General features: G+C 39.9%; 1 protein-coding gene across 1 annotated transcript in view; it reads left to right on the plus strand.

Annotated features, from left to right (window-relative positions):
- LOC122792784 (purpurin-like) overlaps positions 1 to 23,832 on the plus strand; it is a 199,362-nt gene extending 175,530 nt beyond the window's left edge. The window contains exon 5 of the mRNA XM_044060353.1: positions 23,714 to 23,832. Within this exon, the coding sequence (XP_043916288.1) occupies positions 23,714 to 23,832 (119 nt within the window). The remainder of the gene's footprint in view (positions 1 to 23,713) is intronic.
- Positions 23,833 to 24,159: the final 327 nt, after the last annotated feature.

A 24,159-nucleotide genomic window follows, 5' to 3' on the forward strand; every position in this document is an offset into this window, starting at 1 on the left:
GAAACACCTGCTTGGTGCACAGGTCCGAAGACTGTGGAGCCGGCGACCGCACCTTCATGGTAAGGCTTGGAGCCGATGACTTAGGTTCTGAGGACACCTTTGAAGATTTTGACCCCTTCTAAGACTTAGAGGTCTAGTCAGCCTTGTCCAAGGTCTCTTGAAAATCTGACTCCAACAAGTCTCTATCTACTAGCTTCCTTCTTCTCTCTAGTAAAACCCTACTACTGAAGGAATGGCAGATAGAGCAATCCTCCTGGAGGTGAACAGGTCCCAAACAATAAACATAATTTACATGGGCGTCCGTAATGGTCATCTTCTACCCACATTTTGGACACTTCTTGAAGCCAGATTTCTGTTTCTCCCTATGGTCAGACATGTTACAGTTACAGAAACACAGTAAATGAGAAAACATACTGTACTAGTTGTCAGTTTCAATGTACACCAAGAATATACAGTAACACTAACACAGGAACACGGTTACTGAAACTAACCACACTGCACACAGTAAATATACTAACAGTCTTAAGTTGCCAGATCCTTGTACAACTGTAAGGATATATGCAATAATTAACTAACTCCTATCGAACACACTATACATGCAGAAAAACAGATAGGGGTAAACCAAGGAATGGCAGAGACCTAAGAACAACCACTCTGTAAACAAACAAATGACTCTAGTCACTTTAAATCAAGAGGCTAACTCACCCAAAAGTTATAAAAATTAGAATATACTTTAGTTATCTAAAGAATTATAAGCAGAAAATTTGCCAAAAACCCAATAAAGTAAATCTACTGGCTCGAGCTCTCCGACGACCTTGCGATCAGTTGCAGTGGCAAACTAGATCTGCAGTAGGACAGAGAGCATCATGGGATAGGGGCCTGGCCTCGAGCTACTCTGAGATCTTTAGCTAGTAAAGCGGCCGACTCAGAGCCGATGGCTCGGCTCCGTACCCATGTGTAAGAATAAACGGTGAGATTGAACAACTTCACATCCAGAGACTGAGACCATATTATATCTTTAGCTAAAATAGTTGAGCTCTAGTTTAGCTGACAGTTTTCTGTGTGACATTTGGTTGTTCAAAAACTTATTTAACATTCTTTGTGCAAAAATATTTCTTTTTGCATAGTTACTTTTCAAGTGCAATGTGCTATTTTATTCCACATAAGATAAAAAAATCAATAATAAAATTCTTTAAGGATGTGCATGTTCAACAGGTGTGCAGCTGCTGGCATCCACCCTTCAGAGCATTACTGCTCAAGCTATTGCTACCATTCAAATGTTCAAAGGATGGCTTATTTTAAGGGTAAACATGTACCTGGTTTGCCAATGATGTTTGACTAGTGACAGCATACATAAACTGGGTGAAGAGGGTGTTGTTACTGGACAGTTATGACAACTCTTTCTAGAAAGCATTTTGTGTGTAAAATGATTTTGGAAAATTTTCATTTACCTGTGGTCAGTGCACTGAACTTGACTAAGGTGAGTGAAATCCTGAGGAGCCAGTGATACCTCTACTTTGTAGAAGTACAGTATAATGTTTGTTTGGGTGTGGCATGTGCTTGTTATTACTCAAGTCAACAGGGTGTACTACGCACCCTTAAGGATGATCACCTCTCACATATTAACTTTGGGCAGTGTGGATAGAGAAACTATAACCCTGCTCATATCATATACTTGGTGTTACTTCTGCAGATTTAAAGCCTGTGCTATCACGCAACTCTGGTGTTATTAGTGGGTAACAGACTTTATCCTACTGATGATTTGTCACATAATATTTGTTAGATAGTGATGTATATTTGACTTGCATAGCTTCAAAAACAGATTTGTTATCAGAAAGTTATGTAAATATTTGGAGCCACAATATAAACATTCAGAGGTATATTTTGCATAACATTTTTTTAGTCAAAATTGTTAGGACAACAGGCAAAAATTACCCCTATGAAGTATAAGAAAATGTTGCTGTCACAAATTACTGCGGAGTGCAAAGGAAAGGGAACTTCTGTGCCGGTATTATCAAGGATGACATGATAGCTGCACTGGGTACAGATAAAATTCAGTCCACTGAAACACGAGATAGCCTGGTAGTAAGAGCACAACACACAGCAAAGCAACTCGGTCCATTCAGAGAATATATCTCAATATACAGCTGTACCCACTCCCGGTCAACCAATTTAAATAAATAAATAACCAAAGGGATTTGAGCTGGAAATGAAATGCCTGAAGTTTGAAGTAGCCAAGGAGGGAAACAGAATGAAAGTGCAAAGAAAAAGTGTAGAAGAAATTGAACTATCAGCAATAACTTGCATAGGAGGAACAGAAGTGTCAGTGTGAATTAATCATGACAAAGGAAGAAGAAAATGAGCACCGGCATGAGACACAGCACTGCTACGACTCTGTCAATAGGCACATGGGCAATGGGAGATTAAAGCCTAACCCTGGGCACCAAAGCCAATGCTAAATTACTTCATCAGTATAAGGACAGGCCTATGGTAGCATTATTCAGCCATTTGAAAGGGTGGGTAACTAGCATCAACTTGACCAGAGATAATGGGTGAAGTTCCTGGCTCCTCTGATTATGAGTAAAGTAGCCTGCTGTATCAAAATAAATACTGTAGATTAATGTTGACAATGTAAAAGTTGCCATTTTCATGTTTGAATATTTTAAAATTACTCATGAAGTTTATTGAGAAAATATTAGAGGATATAATAGAAAGCTACAGCACAGTGTTAGTGATTTCACTGGAAAAAGCACTTACTTTAATAGTTGGGTGAATGGATGTCAAGTTATTACTTTTGAAATGTTGCAAGACCTTATAGCAAGGGAGCAAGCACTTACCACTTTTCCTGAGACTCTGGTTAGCAGGTCAGGAGTGTAACATTGCTGAGGAAATTGGCAAAAATGTTAACCTCTATCTAGCCAGCAAGGGAAAACTGCACAAAAATGGGGTACCCGGACTATATATTGTTACAGAGAAACCAACGAGCAGCCTAAACCTATACAGGAGGTGTCACAGGCAAAGGGAGGAAAACACTGACTCAAATACATTTGAAGCTCTGACATTAAAAGATTTCCAGTGTAAACAAATGGGGCATTTGTGTTTCAAATGTTCACAGTGATAGGGAAGTGAGCAAAAACACACGAGATTGCTAATGAAGGTAGCACTGTGGTTGTCATGAGTTGTTTTGAAATTGCAGCTGCTCTATATCATCACAAGGGCCCAAACTCTATCATAGTATGCAACAAAAAAACACTACTAGGAGAATACATCATCAAATTATTATGTCTGCAGTTGTTACAGAGGAACATTACTTGCCCCACCAGTTCACACAAGTTAGAACTATGATACGGGTACCTTTTCCGGTGCTGTTGCCTAGAGCTCATTTAGATTGGGAAGGACAGTTGAAAGACAAACAAGTAAATGATTAAGGTTATAATAAGTAATGTTTTTGGTGACTCAGAACCTTGTGCTCATACAATTACAAGTAGCCAGGGATAGAGATAATCACACAAGAAAAGCAGTAAGAGGGAAAGGCCTGGCCAGTGCCCACATTTCCAACAAAGACTAGTCTTGTGGCTACATCAGGGAAAGAGTTTGCTAGCTGTAGGAGGCTGAAACCTGTACCACAGCTGTTAGGAGGTACTGGACATTCGCTGGAAAGATCTTTTTCAGGATAAGTAGTAGTTGAACACAGTAAGCCTTTATCGGAGAGACAGCTGTCATTAAATACTAGACTTTCAATAGAAGGGAAATGAGAAAGGATCACAAAGAGAGAGAGACTGTGTGGTGTGGTGTGGTGTGTGTGTGTGTGTGTGTGTGTGTGTGTACATGTGGAAAAAAGCAGTTTACTATCAAATGGGCGATCGGACTTTGTGCAATTCATGGCAGCCCAAAATGCCCCATTCGATAGTACTGAATGAACGAAATAAAAATGTAGAAATGCACAACAGCGAATGCACTGCAACATTCACTATTGCGACTTTCTACATTTTAATGTAGACTGCACTATAGTGGGGATTGGGAAATGTACCCTTTCCCTCACTGTAGTGCGATCTTGGAGTTTGTATATATAAGTAGCAGGGGGTAACAGGGGAAGCAGGGAGGCTTGCCCCCCTGCAAAAATATTCTTTACTGTCAGTTGCTCAGTACTTACAGTTGCGGAAGTGTGATGAATGTTCAAATTGTGTCTTATTTGAACATTCACCACTTCCACGTTCGACATATTTGTTGGTCGCTGTTTTTGTTTCTATAGTTCGTAGAAACGATAATTCGCACGAAGTGTGATCGCTGTAATGACAATAAACTGAAATAAGCATACGTTCAAGATTCCAACTTACAGAATTTTACGGAGGTAGCCAAGGAGGCCCCAGGCTCTCAAGGACATAGAAGTCTGTATAGTGGGACAAAGGATTACTGTGCAGAGAATGGATTTCAGGGGGGCGGCTAGGGGAAAAGTAATACAGAAGTTGATATTCCGAAGGACCTACCATTAGACACCTCTAGCTAAGTGATGGTGTTAAAATAAAAATCTTGACAAGGCAGGAAAAGTTTTGGTGCCACAGCTTATTAGCAAGAATCCATTTTAGAAGGCAGTCAAGAACGCTGTGGGGGTCACTCAGTACAAGCACCACAATAACACTATATTTGGCAGTGACAGATTGTGTCACTAGGTACTCTGATATGGTGACTTTGTCTCCTTCTGAGGCTGAGAAGATAGCAAATGCTTTAAGAAATATTCATTAGGGTGAGTTTCCCATGGAAATACCAACAAGGAAAGGGGCAAACATTATGTCAACTGCACTTGTTTGAGTATGTGCAGTGGGTTAAAGCAGTTAAAAAACACCTCCATCATTCTTTAATGATTTCAGTGACAAGATTAACTCTTCTCAGTAAGACCATTGCAAGTGCATTTGCAAACCAGTTTAAACATAAGTGGGACAAGTACCTACCTCATATCCTTTCTGCATATGAGAAGTGTCCCAGAAGTCCACAGGAAATTTGCCATTTGAGCTACTTTTGTGGTCCCAGGGTAGGGGATCACCAAACTAATTGAGAAGTGGGAAGGTGAATGGATTTCCACAAAAAAATCTATTGTAAATTTCAGGCCTAAGGGAGTTCACAGGTTTTGCAAACGAGCACCAAGCAAATAACATAACAGCAAAACAAAAAAAATGAAAGCTTGGTTTTAGACATATATAGTGAAACGCTTAAAATAGTGCATGCACACTTCTGTTTGTTAGAATATATGTAGTAAACTATATACATTTAAATCCATGTGCATTTCTCTTTGTTAACATATATGCACAAAAGGGTTAAACTTTTCTTAGTTAGAAATATGCACAGTTTGTCATCCTACTCTGTAAAACAGAATCTCCTATGCCTGGTACAAGTTTCAAGGAGTATTACAGATAAGAAACCCAGGGGCAAAGAGGAACATATAAACAATTGTCTAACAGGAATGACTCTCTAAAAGTTTAAGGTTGTATAATTCACCTTGAAACAGAACACAATGAACAGACTGCACTACATCAAGCAAATTTCAACAGTATTATATCAAAGGACTGCTTTCATAAAAAAGTGCATAAAAAAGAACAGTGACTAAATGATGGGGTAGGACCGATTTTTGTTAGATCTGGTACATGTAGGAACACATTTTTTCTGAGGTATATGCAGACTGGAAAGTAATCATCTGTACTTGCACTGAAGAACTGAACCTGGCACATTAAAAGTTGTAAACTGTAGCAGTATCATACATGTCATCTGTTACACAGACAAGTTACTTTATTAGCAACTGCGCATAAGTTAATACAGTGCTGAAAAGTTAATAGTCTGCAAAGTTCAGTGCATTAATCTGACTGATTTCAGCAAGCAACAGCATTCATCATAAATAACTTTTCAGTGGTGAGCCTAGCCTGTATCCGAACACAGGGGGAGTGGTGTCTTGTATAAGGTCACATCAGTAAAGGCGCGGTAACTAACATTTATGTATGTGATTGAGTCTTGAATATTGTTTCTTCAGTTTTCTACAGTTTGCAGCAGTACAGTTCCCAGACATCTGGATCCAGAGTGAGACTGCCATGCAGGAAGGTCACAGTGCCATAAATTCTCCAAGTTGGTGAATTCCCAGGTTTTGAAACTGCAACTGCCAGCTACATTTCACCAGTTTTTCAAGTAACTACAGAAGTTTTCTAACCATCTACAGTAACCAGACTGGTCAACTGTGTCCCTCTAAAACTGTTAAGAGATCTTTTTGTATTACATGCAGTATGGATGCCGTTAGACAGGGTAGTAAAATGTGTAATGTGTCAGACCATCCAGATAAAATTTGGGACAAACTGCAGAGTTTGTATAAACAACATATTAGCAAATGTAAAACCTTATTAGGGCAAGTTGACAGTCAGGCATTATGCAAATAGATTACATTTGACTGGTATCAAACAAAAACATGTGGTATGACAGTAAATGTTTGTGTGAGTCATATAAAACTGCCTTCTGTATGCAATGTCATAAAAGTACAGTTCAGATTACTGTTAAAAAGTTAAACAGCAGAAAAAAATCTTCTAATGGTAAAGAACCAGATAAGGGTCATAGACTTGCATTATATCCAGATGTTAAACTGTTATGTCCTGTCACCACATGTGAAATGTTAATTTCAGAGTTATAACAGTCAAATCAGTTATTGACAGAATCACCTGTACATCTTGTTACACCCTTTAGACAAAAGTGGAATGAAGCCACTGCACAGCACAAAAGAGATACAGGGACAAGGTTCATGATGAACTGCCAAAAAATGTAATAAACTTTTAAGAGATAGAGTGAGTTCAGAAATGACGTACAAAAACTTTGTCAAAAGTGCATAGGAGCTTTAGAGTCAGCAGAACAGGTTACTGCGAAATATCAGACAGCCCATGCAGAATTACAAGAAAAGACAAACCTGATTAGTAAAGAGTTAAAGAAAGAAATTGTAGACCCTCCCCAGCAATTAGCTAAGCTGACAGAAAATAATTTACAGCACACTACTCTTCTTCTTCTTCTTTCGGCTGCTCCCATTAGGGGTCACCACAGCAGATCAACTGTTTCCATTTCTTCCTGTCCTCTGCATCTTGCTATGTCACACCAACCGCCTGCATGTCCTCTCTCACCACATCCATAAATCTTATCTTAGGCCTTCCTCTTTTCCTGTTACCTGGCAGCTTCATCCTTAGCATCTTTTTCCCAATATACTCTGCATCCCTCCTCAGCACATGTCCAAACCAACATAATCTTGCGCCTCTGGCTTTGTCTCCATACCTTCCAACCTGGGCTGACCCTCTAATATACTTATTCCTAATCCTGTCCATCCTCGTCACACCCAGTGCAAATCTTAACATCTTCAACTCTGCCACGTCAAGCTCTGACTCCTGCCTTTTTGTCAATGCCACTGTCTCCAACCCATATAACATAGCTGGTCTCACTACCCTCTTGTAGACCTTCCCTTTCACTCTTACTGGTACTCTTCTGTCACAAATCACTCCTGACACTCTTCTCCACCCACTCCATCCTGCCTGTACTCCCTAATTCACCTCTCTTCCACACTCTCCATTACTCTGAATGGTTGATCCCAAGTACTTACACTCATTCACCTTCACCACCTCTACTCCCTGCATCCTCACCATTCCTCTGTCATCCCTCTCATTCACACACATATATTCTGTCTTAGTCCTGCTGACCTTCATTCCTCTTCTTTCTAGAGCATATCTCCACCTCTCCAGGGTCTCCTCCACCTGTTCCCTACTCTCACTACAGATCACAATGTCATCTGCAAACATCAGACTCCTGTCTGATCTCGTCTGTCAACCTGTCCATCACCATTGCAAATAAGAAAGGGCTCAGAGCTGATCCTTGATGTAATCCCACCTCCACCATAAATGCATCCGTCACTCCCACCACAGACCTCACTGCTGTCACACTACCCTTGTACATATCCTGTACCACTCTTACATACTTCTCTGACACTCCCGACTTCCTCATACAGTACCACAACTCCTCTCTAGGCACCCTGTCATATGCTTTCTCTAAATCCACAAAGACACAATGCAACTCCTTCTGACCTTCTCTGTACTTCTCCATCAACACTCTCAGAGCAAACATCGCATCTGTAGTGCTCTTTCCTGGCATGAAGCCATACTGCTGATCACTAATCATCACCTCCCTTCTTAACCTAGCTTCCACTACTCTTTCCCATAACTTCATGCACACTACTCTACATTTGGAAAATGGTTACCATACACAGCAGGCTCTAATGTATGGACAGATAATTCCCAAATGTTTTTAAACTTTCATCCACTTAAATTAAAATGCTTATAAATTAGACAGTAAAGAAGAGGGTATGACTGCCATTCTTATGACATGCGCACAGGGAAAGCCTCTCATAGCTAAGCTGTTAAATCTCAAAAAGTAAAAAAAAAAAAAAACAGAACAGTTTTAGTGCATAGAAATCAAATGAGAGTAGATAAAAATAGTCACAAGAGTGACATTCATGTATTTTCTTTTCACCTAAAGTGCACCATTTTAAAATCCACAAGAGCAAAGGCAGACAACAGCAAATGTAATGTAAACATGTCTGTTTTAAGTGTATGTTAGTTAAACCAATATCTATTTTTGTTTTTTACAATTTTTTTGTAATTGCATAATAGTACCAGGAGTAGCAGACACCCCAGCAGAAAAAGCATACACGACTAATGTTACTTATATAAAATTGTGCTAGGCAAATGATACTACAAATAGAATTCAAGGTAATTTCTGTTGTCCAGAGGGAAAAAAATGTCATGTCGGAAGCCTTTCCTTAGACCAGAGTGTGTCAGTCTGGAAAACAGCCAGAAGGCAAGCATACATTCAATGCTCACAGCGTGAAGCAAATATATCTTTACAAAACAATACTGCAATGAAATGCTGCATACTACAAGGGGAAAGAGCATTCTTTCAATTTTACACTGACTGTGTAAATAGTACTGCAGAAAGGACTAAAATAAAGGTACACGAGGGAAATGTACTGGTTTGTATTAATGATTCAGTAATCATTGGAAGACAGTCTTGCCTTTTTGTTATCAGAACCTTTAGTAATAATCCCACAGCCAAGTTTGATCAAGTAAGGAGGGTGCCATCAACATGTACGGTAGTGGGGGCAAAACTACCAAAAACAGTAGTACATTTTAATATCTCATTTCCTCCTGACACTACTGGCTGTAAAAGATGAAGAGGCTGGTACGATGCTCTTTTAGGGGGTATGGGTACAGGCTTAGGGGCATTAAACTCAATTGACATAGAAATATTGGCAAACAGATTAAAACTGACAGGACATCTCACAAATACTACATTTACAGGCACAATGGTCGCCTACTACATGAGCATCACAAAAAGAGCATGTTAATTTTCAAAAGGAATTTCTGCAACACTTTAATGATTCTTTAATTAGCAGATTAGGGTTTGATGTCAATGTTAGTAAATTTGTATATTGGGCTAAATGTACTTTATAGTCTTTGTATGTACAAATACAAAAAAATTCAGTTCAAATGAAATTAATGTCCAGTAATGAATGTGTGCTGAGAACCATGCTTCAAAAATGGATCCCAGGTACTAACGGGATTGAAATGCATGGGCAGCAGTCTGCATGAATTCATACTGTACAGGAAAAGTTGCACATTATAATGCAACAAGTTCAAAAGTAGTGTGTCAAGCTGTAGTTTTACCACTAGTTTTTGGACCACCATTCTATCCGTACCAGTATTGGTTACCCCATCTAAAGGGAAATTATATTGATTTACAAAACAGAACTTATAAAATTGAACATTGCACTAATACAGCTAATGGACTGGTATGTAGTCAGCACTCATCAGTATATGAACCATGTTTTTTACAACATTCTGTAAATCTATGTAAATGGACAATTTTACCTTCTAGTTTTGAAATATTCACGGAGATAGGCCCACAGTTTGTATGTAGTGTGACAAATCAAAGTTTACCATTTACTACACATCCCTGTGTAGGTTGTCCTAATAACATCACTCATTTCACCTGACATAACACACATGTTTATTCCACAAAGCAAGACTACAATGCCTTTACAATAAAATCCAAAGACATTGTCAATGACTAATGTAGGATTTTCATTAAAATCATTACAAAGTCATAAACGAAAGCAAACAGTTAACCCAACAATTGCAAAAGGTTAATAAAATATTCCTAAGTCATGAATTAAATTCTGTAATTGGAAAAAATAAGTTAATCAAGTTAGCAGAACAAACTCAAGCAGATACAGCTCATAACTGGTGAGACATTTTTACAGGATGATCTTTGAAAGGAAAAAAAAAATATTAGACTGGATTACATATCCAGTTCTGGTAGTAATGTTTGTTATTATTGTACTTACTATATGAAACTGTTTTAACTTGCTGTATCAAAAAGAAAACAAAAGGTTTTGTTTCCTAATATGTTTTCTGTAAATCATGATGAAAATTATGATCTGACCAAAGTATACACATCAATGTAAACAGACTGTTTTTAAAAAACAAAAGGGAGAACTGTTAGATACATATATTTAGATGCTTATAATAGTGCATTCACGCTTCTGCTTGTTAGAATATATATACAAAATATAGACATTTAAAAGCATGTACATTTCTGTTCATAGGTGTGTACTAGGCTAATGGCCCTGGAGCCTTTACAAGACTAGCCCAAAGGATTACCCTGGCATTGTGCCATCAGAACTTAGTTCCCAGTGTCTCTGTCGAGTAGAGCCACTGGAGTAATCCCCGGGGTGAACTTTCTATTTCCCATCCACTCATCAAAATGTCTCTTGAAGAGGGCCAGTGAGGTGCTCTGTTTGACATGTATGGGAAGTCTATTCCATAGCATGGGCAGTCTCTGGGTTATGAACCTGTCCCTCCAGCACGTTCTGTTGATTGTGGTAATGAGGTTGAGGTCTCTGGAGCGAGTGGTGCAGAGGGATTGGGATTTCTTTAGATGTAGCATTTCTAACAGAGCTGGGTCAGACATGGCTTTGTAAGTCAAGCAGAGATCGTCTCTAAGTAGGCGATATGAGATAGAGAATAGTTGGGAGGTTTTTTTGAGTTTGTCCATATAGGACAAGTATTTAAGGCCTAGGATCCTCTTTGTGAGGTACTTTTGTGGCCTCAAAGTTGTTACAGGTGTCTAGTGAGGTACATGCCAAATGGGGCACTGTACTCGATGATTGGCCTAATGAGGGAAGAGTAGAGGGAGACAATGACCTCTTTCTTCCTGAATGTAAAACCCATAGTAATGAGATGTGCCACATAGAAGGACTTTCTGACCACAGTGGCAATGTAGTGGACAAAAGAGAGGCTGCTGTCAACCTGTGTTCCTAGATCTCTTATAATGCCTTCTGTGTTCAGTGGACTACCACCGATGTGGTAATTCATGGGAACTGGGTTTTTCCCAAAGGGGATGACATTTTTTGGCATTGAGCTTAAGGCCAAGGTTCTGACACCAGTCGTTGGTCTCAGTGAGGCCTTTCTGTAGGATGTCAACATCACTTGGGGAGTTAATAATGGCTCCCAACTTGCAATCATCTGCAAACTTTGTCAACCAGAGTCCCTTCGTGTTGGCCTGGACTTCTGAGTAGATATCAGACAGGAGAGGACCCAGGACCGATCCCTGTGAAACTCCACTCATGACTAGTCAGCAGCCTGACTTGGGATCAGCTACTTTCACACGATGGGTTCTATCGGTGTGCCACTTTGCAACCCACCTAGTGATATAGAGGTTGATGCTTAGCTTAGTGAGTTTTTCTATGATTCTTGAGTGAGGAACGGTATCAAAGGCTTTGGCCAGATCAGGGTAGGCTGTATGAACCACATTGCCTTCATCCACAGCTCTGGTGACCGTCTTACCCAATGTTAGCTACACCTGAAGCATCTCTGATGAGTTATGTTGGGCTACCAGTCTGGAGGTGTGCACATCCTTTATGAATATGGAAACTCCACTGCCTTTGGAGCTTCGATCCAAAGTTCTGGGGCCGAAAGGTGTGGAATGAGTTATAGCCTGGTAGTGAAGGGATGCTTTCTGCTACCTTAAACCAGGTCTCTGTTACAGCACAAATGTCAATGTTCTCCACTTTAAGGAGTGCTTTGAGCAAGTGCATTTTGAGATTTAGACCTCTAGCATTGAGCAGCATGACCCTCAGATTGCATTTGTTTGCTAGCATATATACACAAAAGGGTTAAACTTTTCCTAGTTAGAAATATGCATGGTTCCGAATCCTACTGTGTGTGTAATACAGAATATTTTGTGCCTGGTACAAGTTTCAAGGAGAATTGCACATAAGAAACCCAGGTGCAGGAATGCACAACTTCCTATCGGCCGGAGACAAAAACAACTTCCTAACAGGAACGACTCCCTAAAAGTTTAAGATTGTCATAATTCACCTTGAAACAGAAAACAAGCAAATTCCAACAGTATTGCATCAAAGGACTGCTTTCATAAAACAATGGTGGGGTAGATCTGATTTTTTGTTAGATCTGGTACATGTAGGAACATGTTTGTTCTGGGGTAAATGCAGAATGGAAAGTTATCATCCATACTTTACAAAAAAATCTAAACCTGAGACATTAAAGTTGGAAACTAGCAGTATCATACATGTCTGTTACATGGACAAGTTATTTTATTAGTAACTGCAAATGATAATACAGTGCTGAAAAGGTTAATAGTCTGCAAAGTTCAGTGCATTAATTAGACTGATTTCAGCAAGCAGCATAATCATCATAAATAACTTTTCACTTGGAATGACAGGAAAGTAAGAAACTATATGCGTAAAGCTGAACAAAATGTAATGGTGCATATTCCTGTTCATTTCATAAGTTGCAGACAGCATTGGAGGGATTTTTCAATGTTGTGAGGAAAAGTGAGTGATGTTAATGTGATGGAGTTGCCAAACAGATGACAAAAACACAAATGCTGGCAAGTCAATACAACAAATCCCTGCAATGATAAAGATATTTAAGTACATGGCACATGTAATGTTACAAGAAGGCTCTGAATGGGAGATTGTGGCAGCGCTCAGTGAAAAGTATAGTTGTGTACACTTACCATAAATGTAGATGTTAGAGTATATTCACTGCTGCAGTCATTACATTTGGGTAATCTTCTTGCAGGTTGCCCACAGTCAGCCTGATTAACAAAGTCTTGGGTCCTGCGTCGGTTGCTGTCCCTTCTTCCATGACATCAGGGGTACAAAACATGCAGCCGACACCATTACATCAGTTTTTCTTGCCCCAGATGTCTGGTGCCCCCTAGTGGGGAGCAAATAAACACAGAAACACAAAGGTATACCTCCAACAAAAAGCAAATACACCAAAAAGGCTTTTAAGCATAGTAAAGGAAAGTAGAGGTATAGCCAGAAGAAATTAGGGGGCTGGAGGGATGGTACTCAGGACTGCAACAGTGAATACACTGGGACATCTACATTTATGGTAAGTGTACACAACTGTACTACATTCTTCGTGTTTCACTGTTGCAGTCATTACATTTGGGTAGATTCCCAAAGCTATGGTTGGGAGGAGGAGGAGTTTATATAGCATTAGGGCCAGCTATAAGGCACTGCAGGACAGCAGTGGCAAAGCCTGCTCTGGATTTAGAGAAAATTGGCAAATGATAATGCTTGGTGAAAGTATGTACAGAACTCCAGGTTGCAGCTTCTAGGATGTCCCTGGTAGGAACAACTCTGAGGAAGGCTGCAGAAGTAGATGCAGCTCTGGTGGACTGAGATCTGATCCCCTGGGGGATAGGTTTTCCATGGTGCTTATAGCAGAAATGAATGCAATGTCTTATCCATTTAGAAATGGTTTGTTTTGAAATCGCCTTCCCCTCTGTCCCTGCAGCAAATGTTAAAAGCAATTGTTCAGATTTTCTTCGAAGTTTAGTCCTGTCCAAGTAGAATCTAAGTTGTCTGTGCACATCCAAGGAAAGCAGAATCCGTTCCCCTTTGTTCTGTGGATTGGGAAAGAAGGTTGGCAAATGGATGGACTGATTAAGAGCCACACTGGATACCACTTTGGGCATGAAGGATGGATTGGTCCTGAATGACACCCAGTCTGCATGTAAGATAATGAAAGGCTCCACTGCCATAAGGGCCTGTAATTCAGATATCCTTCTTGCTGAAGTGACTGCTAAAAGGAAAGCTGTTTTCCAAAAAAGAAATTTTAAGTCTGCAGCAGCAGCTGGCTCGAAAGGAGGTAGAGTGAGTTTCTCTAATACAAAGAAAAGGTCCCAGGCAGGGGTCGGAGCTCTCCTGGGTGGTCTCAAGTATTTGGCCCCTCTGAGGTACTGCTTGAGCAGAGGATGAGAGAAGAGGGGAGGTTCTGTGTTATAATGAGCTGAAATGGCTGAGGCGTGAATTTTAATGGAGGAAAAAAAGACAGGCCCTTGTGAAGCATCTCAGTTAAGTATTGCAAAATCTGAGGTAAATTGGGCGCTGCTGTGCTCATCCCTTGAGATTGGTTCCAGGCACAGAATCTTTTCCATTTTTCAGAATAAGATTTTCTAGTACTGGGTCTCCTTGCCTCTAAGATGACATCCATCACAGGTTTGCTGAGGGATAAGGGTAAATTTAAGTGATTAGCCAAGCTGCAAGGTTCAATGTTGGAAGCTGAGGGTGCAGAATTTGGTTCTCCTGCTGAGACAGCAGGGAAGGGGTCTGAGGCAAGTGCCATGGAGATAACTGCTACACACTGCACAGGAGGCGGTACCAGTGCTGGTGCGGCCAGTCTGGAGCAATCAAGATCATCCTTGGTTTGTCCTGTATGACTTTTAGTAGAACTTTGGAGAGTAGAGACAGCGGGGGGAAGGCATAGACCGATAGGTTTTTCCAGCTGAAGGGCAGAGCATCCACTTTCCAGGCTTGTTTGTGGGGAGTCCTTGTGCAAAACCTGTCCAACTGGTAGTTCTGGGAGGAGGCAAATAGATCTACGTCTGTTCACCCCCATTCGCTTGTCAACATGTTGAAAATCCTTGGTTCCAGTTTCCACTCGTGTGGGTCCATGAGGTTTCTGCTCAGTCCGTCTGCCAGTGTATTTAATTTTCCAGAAAGGAATTCAGCTTGTAGGTGCACGTGGTAACTCAAGGCTGTGTTCCACAATGTCATGGCTAGTCTGCAGAGGGGGTAGGAATGTGTACCCCCCCTGCTTGTTTATGTACCACATAACCATGGTGTTGTCCATCTTTACCATTAGTTGGACTGGAAGAATATAGTCCTTAAAGGCTGTCAGAGCATTCTGTACAGCTTACATTTCTTTTTGATTGATATGTAAGTGCATTTGACTTGGGTTCCATTTGCCCTGGATGCACTTCCCTGCCAAGTGAGCCCTCCATGCATAGTCTTGATGCATCTGCTGTTAGGGTTTGGGCGGCAGGGGGTAGTGTGAATGGTAGTCCCATGTTTTGGTGGCAGGCCTCTGCCCACCAGAGGAAGTCTAGGCGTAGGCAAGGTACGATAGGAATCATTGTTTCCAGGCTGTGAGAATGTTGACTCCATAGGCTTTTTAGATACCACTGTAGTTTCCTCATTTGCAGTCTTGCATATGGAAGTAGAAGAATGCAGGAGGCCATAAACCCAAAGGCTTGCAGTATTTGTCTTGCAGATAGCAGGGTTTGTGTGGCCACTTGCTTGAAATAGGTTACCAAATGAATTTGCTTTTCTGGCATGAGGTAAGCCATCTGGGAAGTTGTATTCAAGCTTGCTCCCAGGAATGTAATTTGTTGACAGGGTACCAGTCATGATCTCTTTTTGTTTATGGTGTACCCCAGCCAAATTAGAACCCTTTTTACAAATGCCAGATGATTCAAAAGTATCTGCCTGAATTAGACAATCATCCAGGTATGGGTATATTTGAATACTTCTTTGCCTGCAAAATGCAATAACTGGAGCCAGGCACTTTGTGAATACCCTGGGCGCAGTAGACAAGCCAAAGGGCAGTGCAGAGAACTGATAATGCATGCAGCTTGCTTTGAAGCGTAGGTATCTTCTGCAAGATTCCCTGATTGGGATGTGCAGGTATGCTTCTTTTAAATCTAGTGTTGCCAACCAGGTGTCTTTGCCTAGCATAGGAAGTAATTGGTGAAGAGTCAGCATCTTGAATTTTGGAATCTCCAGAAAGGTGTTTAGAGTAGACAGGTCCAGGATTGGACGCCATGATTTGTCTTTTCTGGGTACCAGAAAAAGTCTGGAATAGAAACCTTGTCCCTTTTCCTCTTCTGGTACCAGCTGAACAGCCCCCATGCTTAAGAGGGAAAGTAGTTGTTTTTGAGCCCCTGCCCACTGATTTGGGGGAAGGTCTGGCCACCCATTTGGTGTTGACAACGTTTGGAAATGAAATATGTATCCCTGGGACACTATATTTAAAACCCATTTGTCCTGGGTTATGAGTTCCCAGTTCTTTGCATGAAGAGCAATCTTTCCCCCCAAAGGGGTGGTCAAAAGATAAATGCTTGGGAATTTTAAAAGGAAGTCATTGAGACTGTTTGCCATAGGGGGTTGTCTTATTATTTCCAGATTTGGAACTGGAGGCCCCCCACTGCTTAGTTCTGAGAGTCCCCTGGGACCGAAACCTGGGGTTTTTGCTGTGTCTGGGTTTGGCTTGAGAAGAACTGGAAGGGACTGGAAAGGACCAATTCTTAGGCCAGTGCCTACTAAATCTAGGAAGTTGCACTTGTAAAGAATTGCACAGATTTAGCTTTATCTTCCATCTTTTTAAGAACTTCAGCCCTGTTGCCAAACAGGCGGTCCTGATTTAAAGGAGCATCCAACAATTTAGCTTTAACATGATCAGGCAAAGATTGCTCCTTACGCCAAGCATGCCTTCTAAGCACAGATCCAGTAACAGCAGCCCTGCAAGAGGCCTCTAAAGAATCAAAACCACATTGCAAAGTATGTTTTCCAACTAGTTCAGCAGAATGCATTAAGTTCTGCAAATCTATTTTCTACACAGTCAGGAATCAACATAATTTTCTGTTTAAGCAGTCCAATAACATGTTGCTGATATTTTAACATACGAAATTGGCAGTTTAAAGCTCTGATTGCCAAGGTTGCAGAAGTATAAACCTTTTACCCCATCTATCCTGCGCCCTGGAGTCTCTATCAGAAGGGGTTGGATTTTTAGCAGTATAAGCCTTAATGCCCTTGGGCCCCTGAGAAATAGTCTCTGGATCTGCAACAGGATTTTTGAAAAGGAACTTGTGGGACTCAAGAACCCTGTAGTATCTGTCAGGTTTACTAGGAGCAGGAGGCAGGGAATCAGGGGCCAAACTGGATTCTGAGAAAACATCATCAACAATGTCTAGTACAGGAGGTATAGCCAAAGGCCTATGCTGAGGTAGAAGGAAATCCCTAAGCCTCTTTTTTGAATCAGAAAATTCCTGGCTTTCCCAGTGAAAATGCTCCCTTAAGGTATGTAAAGTTTCCCCAAAAGAAAAATCCTCAGGAGGGGAAGCAGAGGGAATAGAATCCTCTGCATCAGAATCCTCATAAGTAGGTATGGACAAATCCAGGTCATCCGAAGAGTCAGAAGAAACAGAATCCTGATCAGAAGATTCATAATCAAGCTCAGCCCTAGGCCTCTTGGGGGGGGGGGGGGTTGACCATCCCTGATTACTCTAATTATTAGATCTTCAGCCATTTTTATCATTTGTTTTTCAGGCATAAGGGCCTGAGCATGTGGCCTGGACGTCGTTTTTTTAGACATGGATCGAGAGTTAGGCCTTAGTAATGAAGGAGGTGTTGATGCATGTCTGTAGGCCTGAATACACCCTCAGAAGCCGGTGCCTGCACAGTGGCTCCGGACCCATCCAAGGTAGAGACAACCACAGGTTCCATAGCTGAAGTATCTTGCGGCATACCGGACTCAGAATGGGTCTCAGTAGAGGCCTGCGAATCAGAAGTAGCGGGAATCAGGGGCTGCGAAAGCACCTCACTGAGTACCGGCGAACTGGCAACTGGCTTAGAAGCGTCGTCGGCAGTTTTGGACCTCGGTGGCCTGTCTCTGTCGTTATCTTTGCATTTTTTAAGAATCCCGGTAGTCGGATGGCTAACCGATGACATTTCTGGGTAATTAAACCAAGAACCGAAATATTTAGAGGCAAAAATATACCAACGATGGATAGTGTGCTGATTGAATAAAGCACAAAACCAACAGCAATGTATGTCTTGGTCAGGGTCTAGGCAAGGAATACAGTAGGAATGAAAATCTTTATGAGGTATTTGCTTTCCACAAGTAATGCAATTATTAACTTTTATTGACATCAGTAAGGAGCAAGAAAAAGTTTCCCCAACGGGGTACTTAGCTTTACGTTGAAGACTTCGGTTCTGAAACTTGAAAATGAAAATTTCAGGAGTCGGCCAACTGGCACTTGCGAACGGTTTCTGCTTTGGGCAGCGCACCGCAAGAAAGATTGATGTAATGGCATCTGCTGCAGGTTTTATACCCCTGACATCATGGAAGAAGGGTCAGCAACTGATGCAGGACCCAAGACTTTGTTAATCAGGCCGACTGAGGGCAACCTGCAAGCAGATTACCCAAATGTAATGACTGCAACAGTGAAACACGAAGAACCTCTCCATCTGGCATTCCTGGAGATGAGGTGGCATTGTCAAAGCAGCTATCATCTATAAAGTTTCAAGAAAAAAAAGGTGTGGTGCAAGTTTGAAAATGTATTCATTGCTAAGCCAGGGTTGTACAGTACCATGTAGACACAGGAACCCAGCAGCCCAACAGGCTGCTTACTAGGTGCCTCAGGAAGTCAAACAAACAACACAGGAGGAACTAAAGGCAATGACAGACTTGGAAGCAATCCAGGAATCCAATAGTCCCGGACCCTCACCAGTGGAGTTGGTGGCAAAACAAAATATGGGAACATTACATCCTGTACAGACTATAAGAAACTAAACAGTCACACAGATGCAAATTTGTATCCTATGCCTAGATGAGATGAAGCTTTGAAGCAGATGGATGGGGCAAAGTCTCTGCCCACTACTGGTGTGAATAACGGTTACTAACAGATATTCTTGATACCTGCATTAAGGGAGATATAATTTGTCACATCCTCTTTTGGGTTGCATGAATTCACTAAAATGCCTTTTGGGGTAAAAAAAAAATAGATCAGCGACTTTCCAGGAGCTGGTGGATCAAATCTAAGCAAGAGATGGAGACTCTGTCCCTGCTTACATAGACAGTTTTGCTATTTTTAGCCATTACTGACATCAACAACAGCAACAACTGGTATTAACAACTGCAACATATCAGAGAGGTGCTAAGCAAATTAAAAATGGTGTAGGTTGACTATTAAAGCAAATACTGCAGGAACATCAGAAGTATTTTACCATGGTCATCATGTGGGTGATGGCAAAATTTAGCCAGTGCTGTCCAAAACAGGAATGATACAGGCATGGCCTACTAAAATGCAGGTAAGGACTTTTTTAATATAACAGGATATTACAAAGTGCATTCCCTCATTAAAATACGACAGCTACTGTTTTTTATGGATATTAGATGAGAGAAGAGCCAGGTAAAACTACCTGGATTCTAGCTTGAAAACAGGCATTCCAAAAACGCTAGATGGCCTTCACTGGATCCTCATACTAGCTAGGCCTAGCTAAAAGTTGGAGTTTACTATACAGTTAAAAGCTTCAAACAATGTACAGGAGAAGGGGCAATGTAGTCATCCAGATTTCAAAGGGAAAAGTACATTCAGCAGTATACCTTAGTTGTAGACATCAGATGTGGGAAGAATCATTTGCAAAGACAGAAGAGGAATGTTTGGGAACAGTGTCTGTCCTCCAAAAGCTCCAACCTCATGAGTGTTTTAGGACACAATAGTGAGTTTATAAAGATATAAAATGGATACATAGCACCATATGTGAGAATAACATGCTACTTAGGAGCGCCATAATAGGGTGTCAGCAATGGAAATGCAGTCAGCCTTTCTAGGCAAGGAATTGAGCAGGGAGAGTTTTGAAATAGATTCTCTTACCCCACACGTTTCCTTTCTTGGGAGGTTTTCAATATAGTTCACTTGAGTTTAATAAGAGGGAAAACTGAAAAAAGCTGCAACTCACTTAGGAAATCTAAACGTTCTTTCAGAAGAAAACATGCAAGGGAATTGAACTAAGGTGTACTAAAACTGCATTATGTTAAAAATGTAAATAACTCTAGAAGATGTAAATAAAATAATCTGTTTTGTAATTACTTTTTAGTAAATGTATAGTATTTAAAAGAGGGGTGAGTGTGTATGTGTGTGTGATACTGTATGTGAATTGCGCATTTGCTAGTGTGGGAATGTATTACACTCTGAAAATGAAACCATCAGTGTTTATCGACTGAACCTCAGCAATGCTTAAAGCCTCATGTCAACTGAATGTTGCACTAAGTCATATGACAATGCCTTATTTGAACAGTAAATTGCTGAGAAACTCCTAAAGTATGCCACAGTGAATACAAGAAAGCATCTTCTAAAACTCAAAACCAAAGACGCATGAAATCCTGACTGAGATTTGTATAAAAAGAGAAAGAAAGAGACTGGTAAATTCAAACCAGTCACTACTTTGCTTGTAATAGAGTGAGTTGCTGGATTTCCTTGCTATAATGCTCACAATGGCAGAGGCCTGCTACATTACACTGCCTGTAAGGACTCAATAATTCTATTTTTGATTTTGAAAGCTAAGTGAAGTAAAGTCACAGTATTCCTTTACTTAAAAGGCTCTAAATTCTAGTTTAGCTGGTAGACAGTGTTTGCTGAATGTTATCCATCTTTACATTCTTTGTTCAATATTTCTGTTCATATGTTAACCATTCCAGTGTAATGGTTTACTTTATTTGTTCAAAGTAAAACATTTTATTGAATTTTAAATGTTTGCTGCTGGTGACATACTTATTAGCTGAAGGCATAAAGGTTGGACAGATGTACAACTGTGGGCATCCACCCTTTATGTGCTGCTGCACAAGTTAATGCTGGCATTAAATATTCAGAGGTAACCAAGTAAAACAATTTTTTTCTTAACAGTATTTCTGTGAAACTTTTCACAATGTAAATTGCATATTTTATAGTAAAGTATTTTTAGTTGTTCTTGTACATATTACTTAAGTAAACAAATGCCTTTTCCTCCAATTCTCTTTTTTTAGTATTAAGAAATATAGTTATTGCAGTGCAAAAAGAAAAGAAGAGCTAGACAAAAGTATCTAAGTTAACAGGCTGTAATTTGATTTGTTGAGGTGGGTGTAAACATACACAAATCATAATATATAGTTGATGTTTTCTCTTACTTCTACATAGATGAATGTCTGTTGTAAGATCCTTGGCTTAATCTAATGGCAAATTTTAAGTGGAAATAAGTAAACATGAGAACACCTAATATAATGAAAAGTTTTCCTTTAGCAGTAAATGTTTCAGCTTGTCTTTCAGGCTGCAACAGAGGACTTCATTTACCTTTTTTCTCTTATTTTTCCATGGAGGCATGCTGATAATACAGCAATAAAATAAAGAACACTGGTTTCTTCATCACTAAAAGTTAATGATTTCTGAAAGTATGCAAGTTGTCTTCACATATGGGGGAGGGAGAATAAAGACAAAAAAGAACAGACACCAATTAGTGTGTAGAAGCACAGGTACTAACATGCATCTTAGCATGGATAACCTCAATTTCAGGTTAACCAGGGCTTGTTAGTAGTCTATTTGGCACAAATGTTCCTATTAGGAGGGTTGAAATTCATTATTTTAAGATGTACATAGTTACGTGTACTTATATTAAGTTGATAGGTTATGTGGGTGTTCTGGAGGTATATTTGGCTCTATTTTTTGTCTGAGGGTTTTTATTAAAAGAACAAGTGTTCTAAATGTGTTACAGGTTCTAATATTGACGATAAGAAAAACTGTGTAAAAGACTAATGTGCTTTTGGTGCATTAATGGGTGCATGCATCTCAAAAGTATGAATTAAGACATTTAAAAAGCTGCCATATATAGCAGATGGGAATAATGACTTCTTATAATGGTGACTCTTTCTACATTATCTTGGAATGTGAATGGCAACACATTTATAGACAAAAAGGAAACCATACTTAATTGTATTAAGAAATGCAGAGTGCAAATAGCAATGCTACAGAAGACACATTTTGAAAGAACTGATCATGTAAATGTAATAAAGAAAAGATTTCATAATGCATATTATGCAGATTATCATGGACACGGGAAAAGAGGAATACTTGTATCAGTTGTTAGAGGAGCTTCAACAGTGATAGAAGAGGAAAAAGATAATAAAGGCAGACTTGTGGTAGCAAAGGGCTACTATAGCAGGGGATGAGGATTACACTTGCATGCACTTTTACTCTACCTAAAACTGCAATTTTGGAGCTTAAAAATTTTTGGGAGAAAAAAAAAAAATCAGCGTTCAACAGGGAATATTACTTATAGGTGGGGACTAGAATTTGATTTGAAAAAATGAGGATGTATCTGGGGGCCATAAAAGGGAAAAGCAACAAGAGAGGGCAGATTTCTGAAGAAATATTTGAAAATATTTGGTTTGAAAGATGTGAATTTATTAACAGGAACTCAGAGAATTTATATAAAGCTCCCCAAGGTACAATAACTGGACTACATTTGACAGGAATTATATTTCACAGGAACATGTCCATTTATTTGAGAAGCTTGATACACATCCAATAAGTATTTCAGATCATGTGCCAATAATTACCAAGATAAAAATACAGGGTAATAAAGTAGAGATGAAACATTGGTGCTTCCCCACCAACCTGTTAAAAAGAGAGGAACTTAAGGAATGGGTAGCAGAAATTACCTGAAAGTTATTAGGGAAGATAGAAAGTTCTCCAAAAAAACCCAGCCATTGGGGATGCACAATCCAGTGTATTTCTTCGTGCTGGTCCCAAACCCAGATAAATGGGGAGGGTTACATCAAGAAGGGCATCAGGTGTAAAATTTTTGCCAGATCAAATATGCACACAGGAATACAGACTTCCAAACTTAGTTTATTTTCTTTTTCTATTGTGGGTGTTCTGCAAAAAACATGTCTAACAAGACTGCTAGGCATATAAAAAAATGTACAGCTTGTGGGCACAAAATTCTGACCATGGTTCACACTCTGAATTTACTGCCTAGGTGTAGCACAGTGAGTTCATAAAAGAGCACTACAATGCCATGATGCAATTCTAGCAAAAGGTAGCGAAAGTACAAAGTCGTCCATGAAACTAAGCAGTCAAATAATTTATACTGAGCAGAACTTAGTTAAGCGGAAAGATAAACAAATGTGAAGAAATTCAACTTAAGATTTTAAAGTATAACAAAGGGTTTGGTTTTACAGTTTGTAAAACCACGATGGGGCAATGGAGCTGATTTTTCAAGATATCACTGGCTATTGAAAAGGCTTATAGATTGCTGTCATTGGTGGCTGATGGGGCTTGTGGTTCAACTTTTGACATTTTAAGAGAAAGAATAGGTTTTATTGCAGCTTTAATTACGTGGTAAGTTGATGAAAGGAGTGTTTTTGGATTGCAATTTTTTGGAGACTACCTTGCAGCAGCAAGTGCAAATTTTAAGGGCCAGAATAGTCTCTCAAACATATTAAACTAAGATGCAAGTCATCACCACCAGAAATTCTGAATGTGCTTTTTCAAATGTGAATGTAATTACTTCCCACAGCTCTTTCAGAGAAAGACAAGCTGCAAGGGTTGTCACAGTTATTGGATTATGCGAGTAAGGAATCTGTGGTAGTGAATGTCTGGACTTTGCTGATTGAAAGAATGGAAGAACGAACCTGAGCACTGGGAAAGTCAGGTAGTTCTTTCATGTAGGATGAGAAGAGAAGTTTGGCCATCTCCATAGATGTGGAATTTCTGGGAAATTGTTATTGTACTAAAAAAGCAAAACTGCAGCAAAGGAGAAAGGCAAGGATGTAGCCACAAAAATTAATTATTCACAAACCAAGTAATTGTTAGTGTTTTGGATGCACTAAAATGTGCAACCTTCATCAGACTATCTCTGATGAAGGTTGCACATATTAGTGTCCGAAAGCGCTAACAATTACTTGGTTTGTAAATAAATCTTTTTTTTGGCTACATCCCTGCCTTTCAAATTGTTATTGTAGC

The sequence above is a fragment of the Protopterus annectens genome, chromosome 2.part0 (assembly GCF_019279795.1).
Source record: "Protopterus annectens isolate FY-2018-M chromosome 2.part0, PAN1.0, whole genome shotgun sequence".
Taxonomy (NCBI): Eukaryota; Metazoa; Chordata; order Ceratodontiformes; family Protopteridae; genus Protopterus; species Protopterus annectens.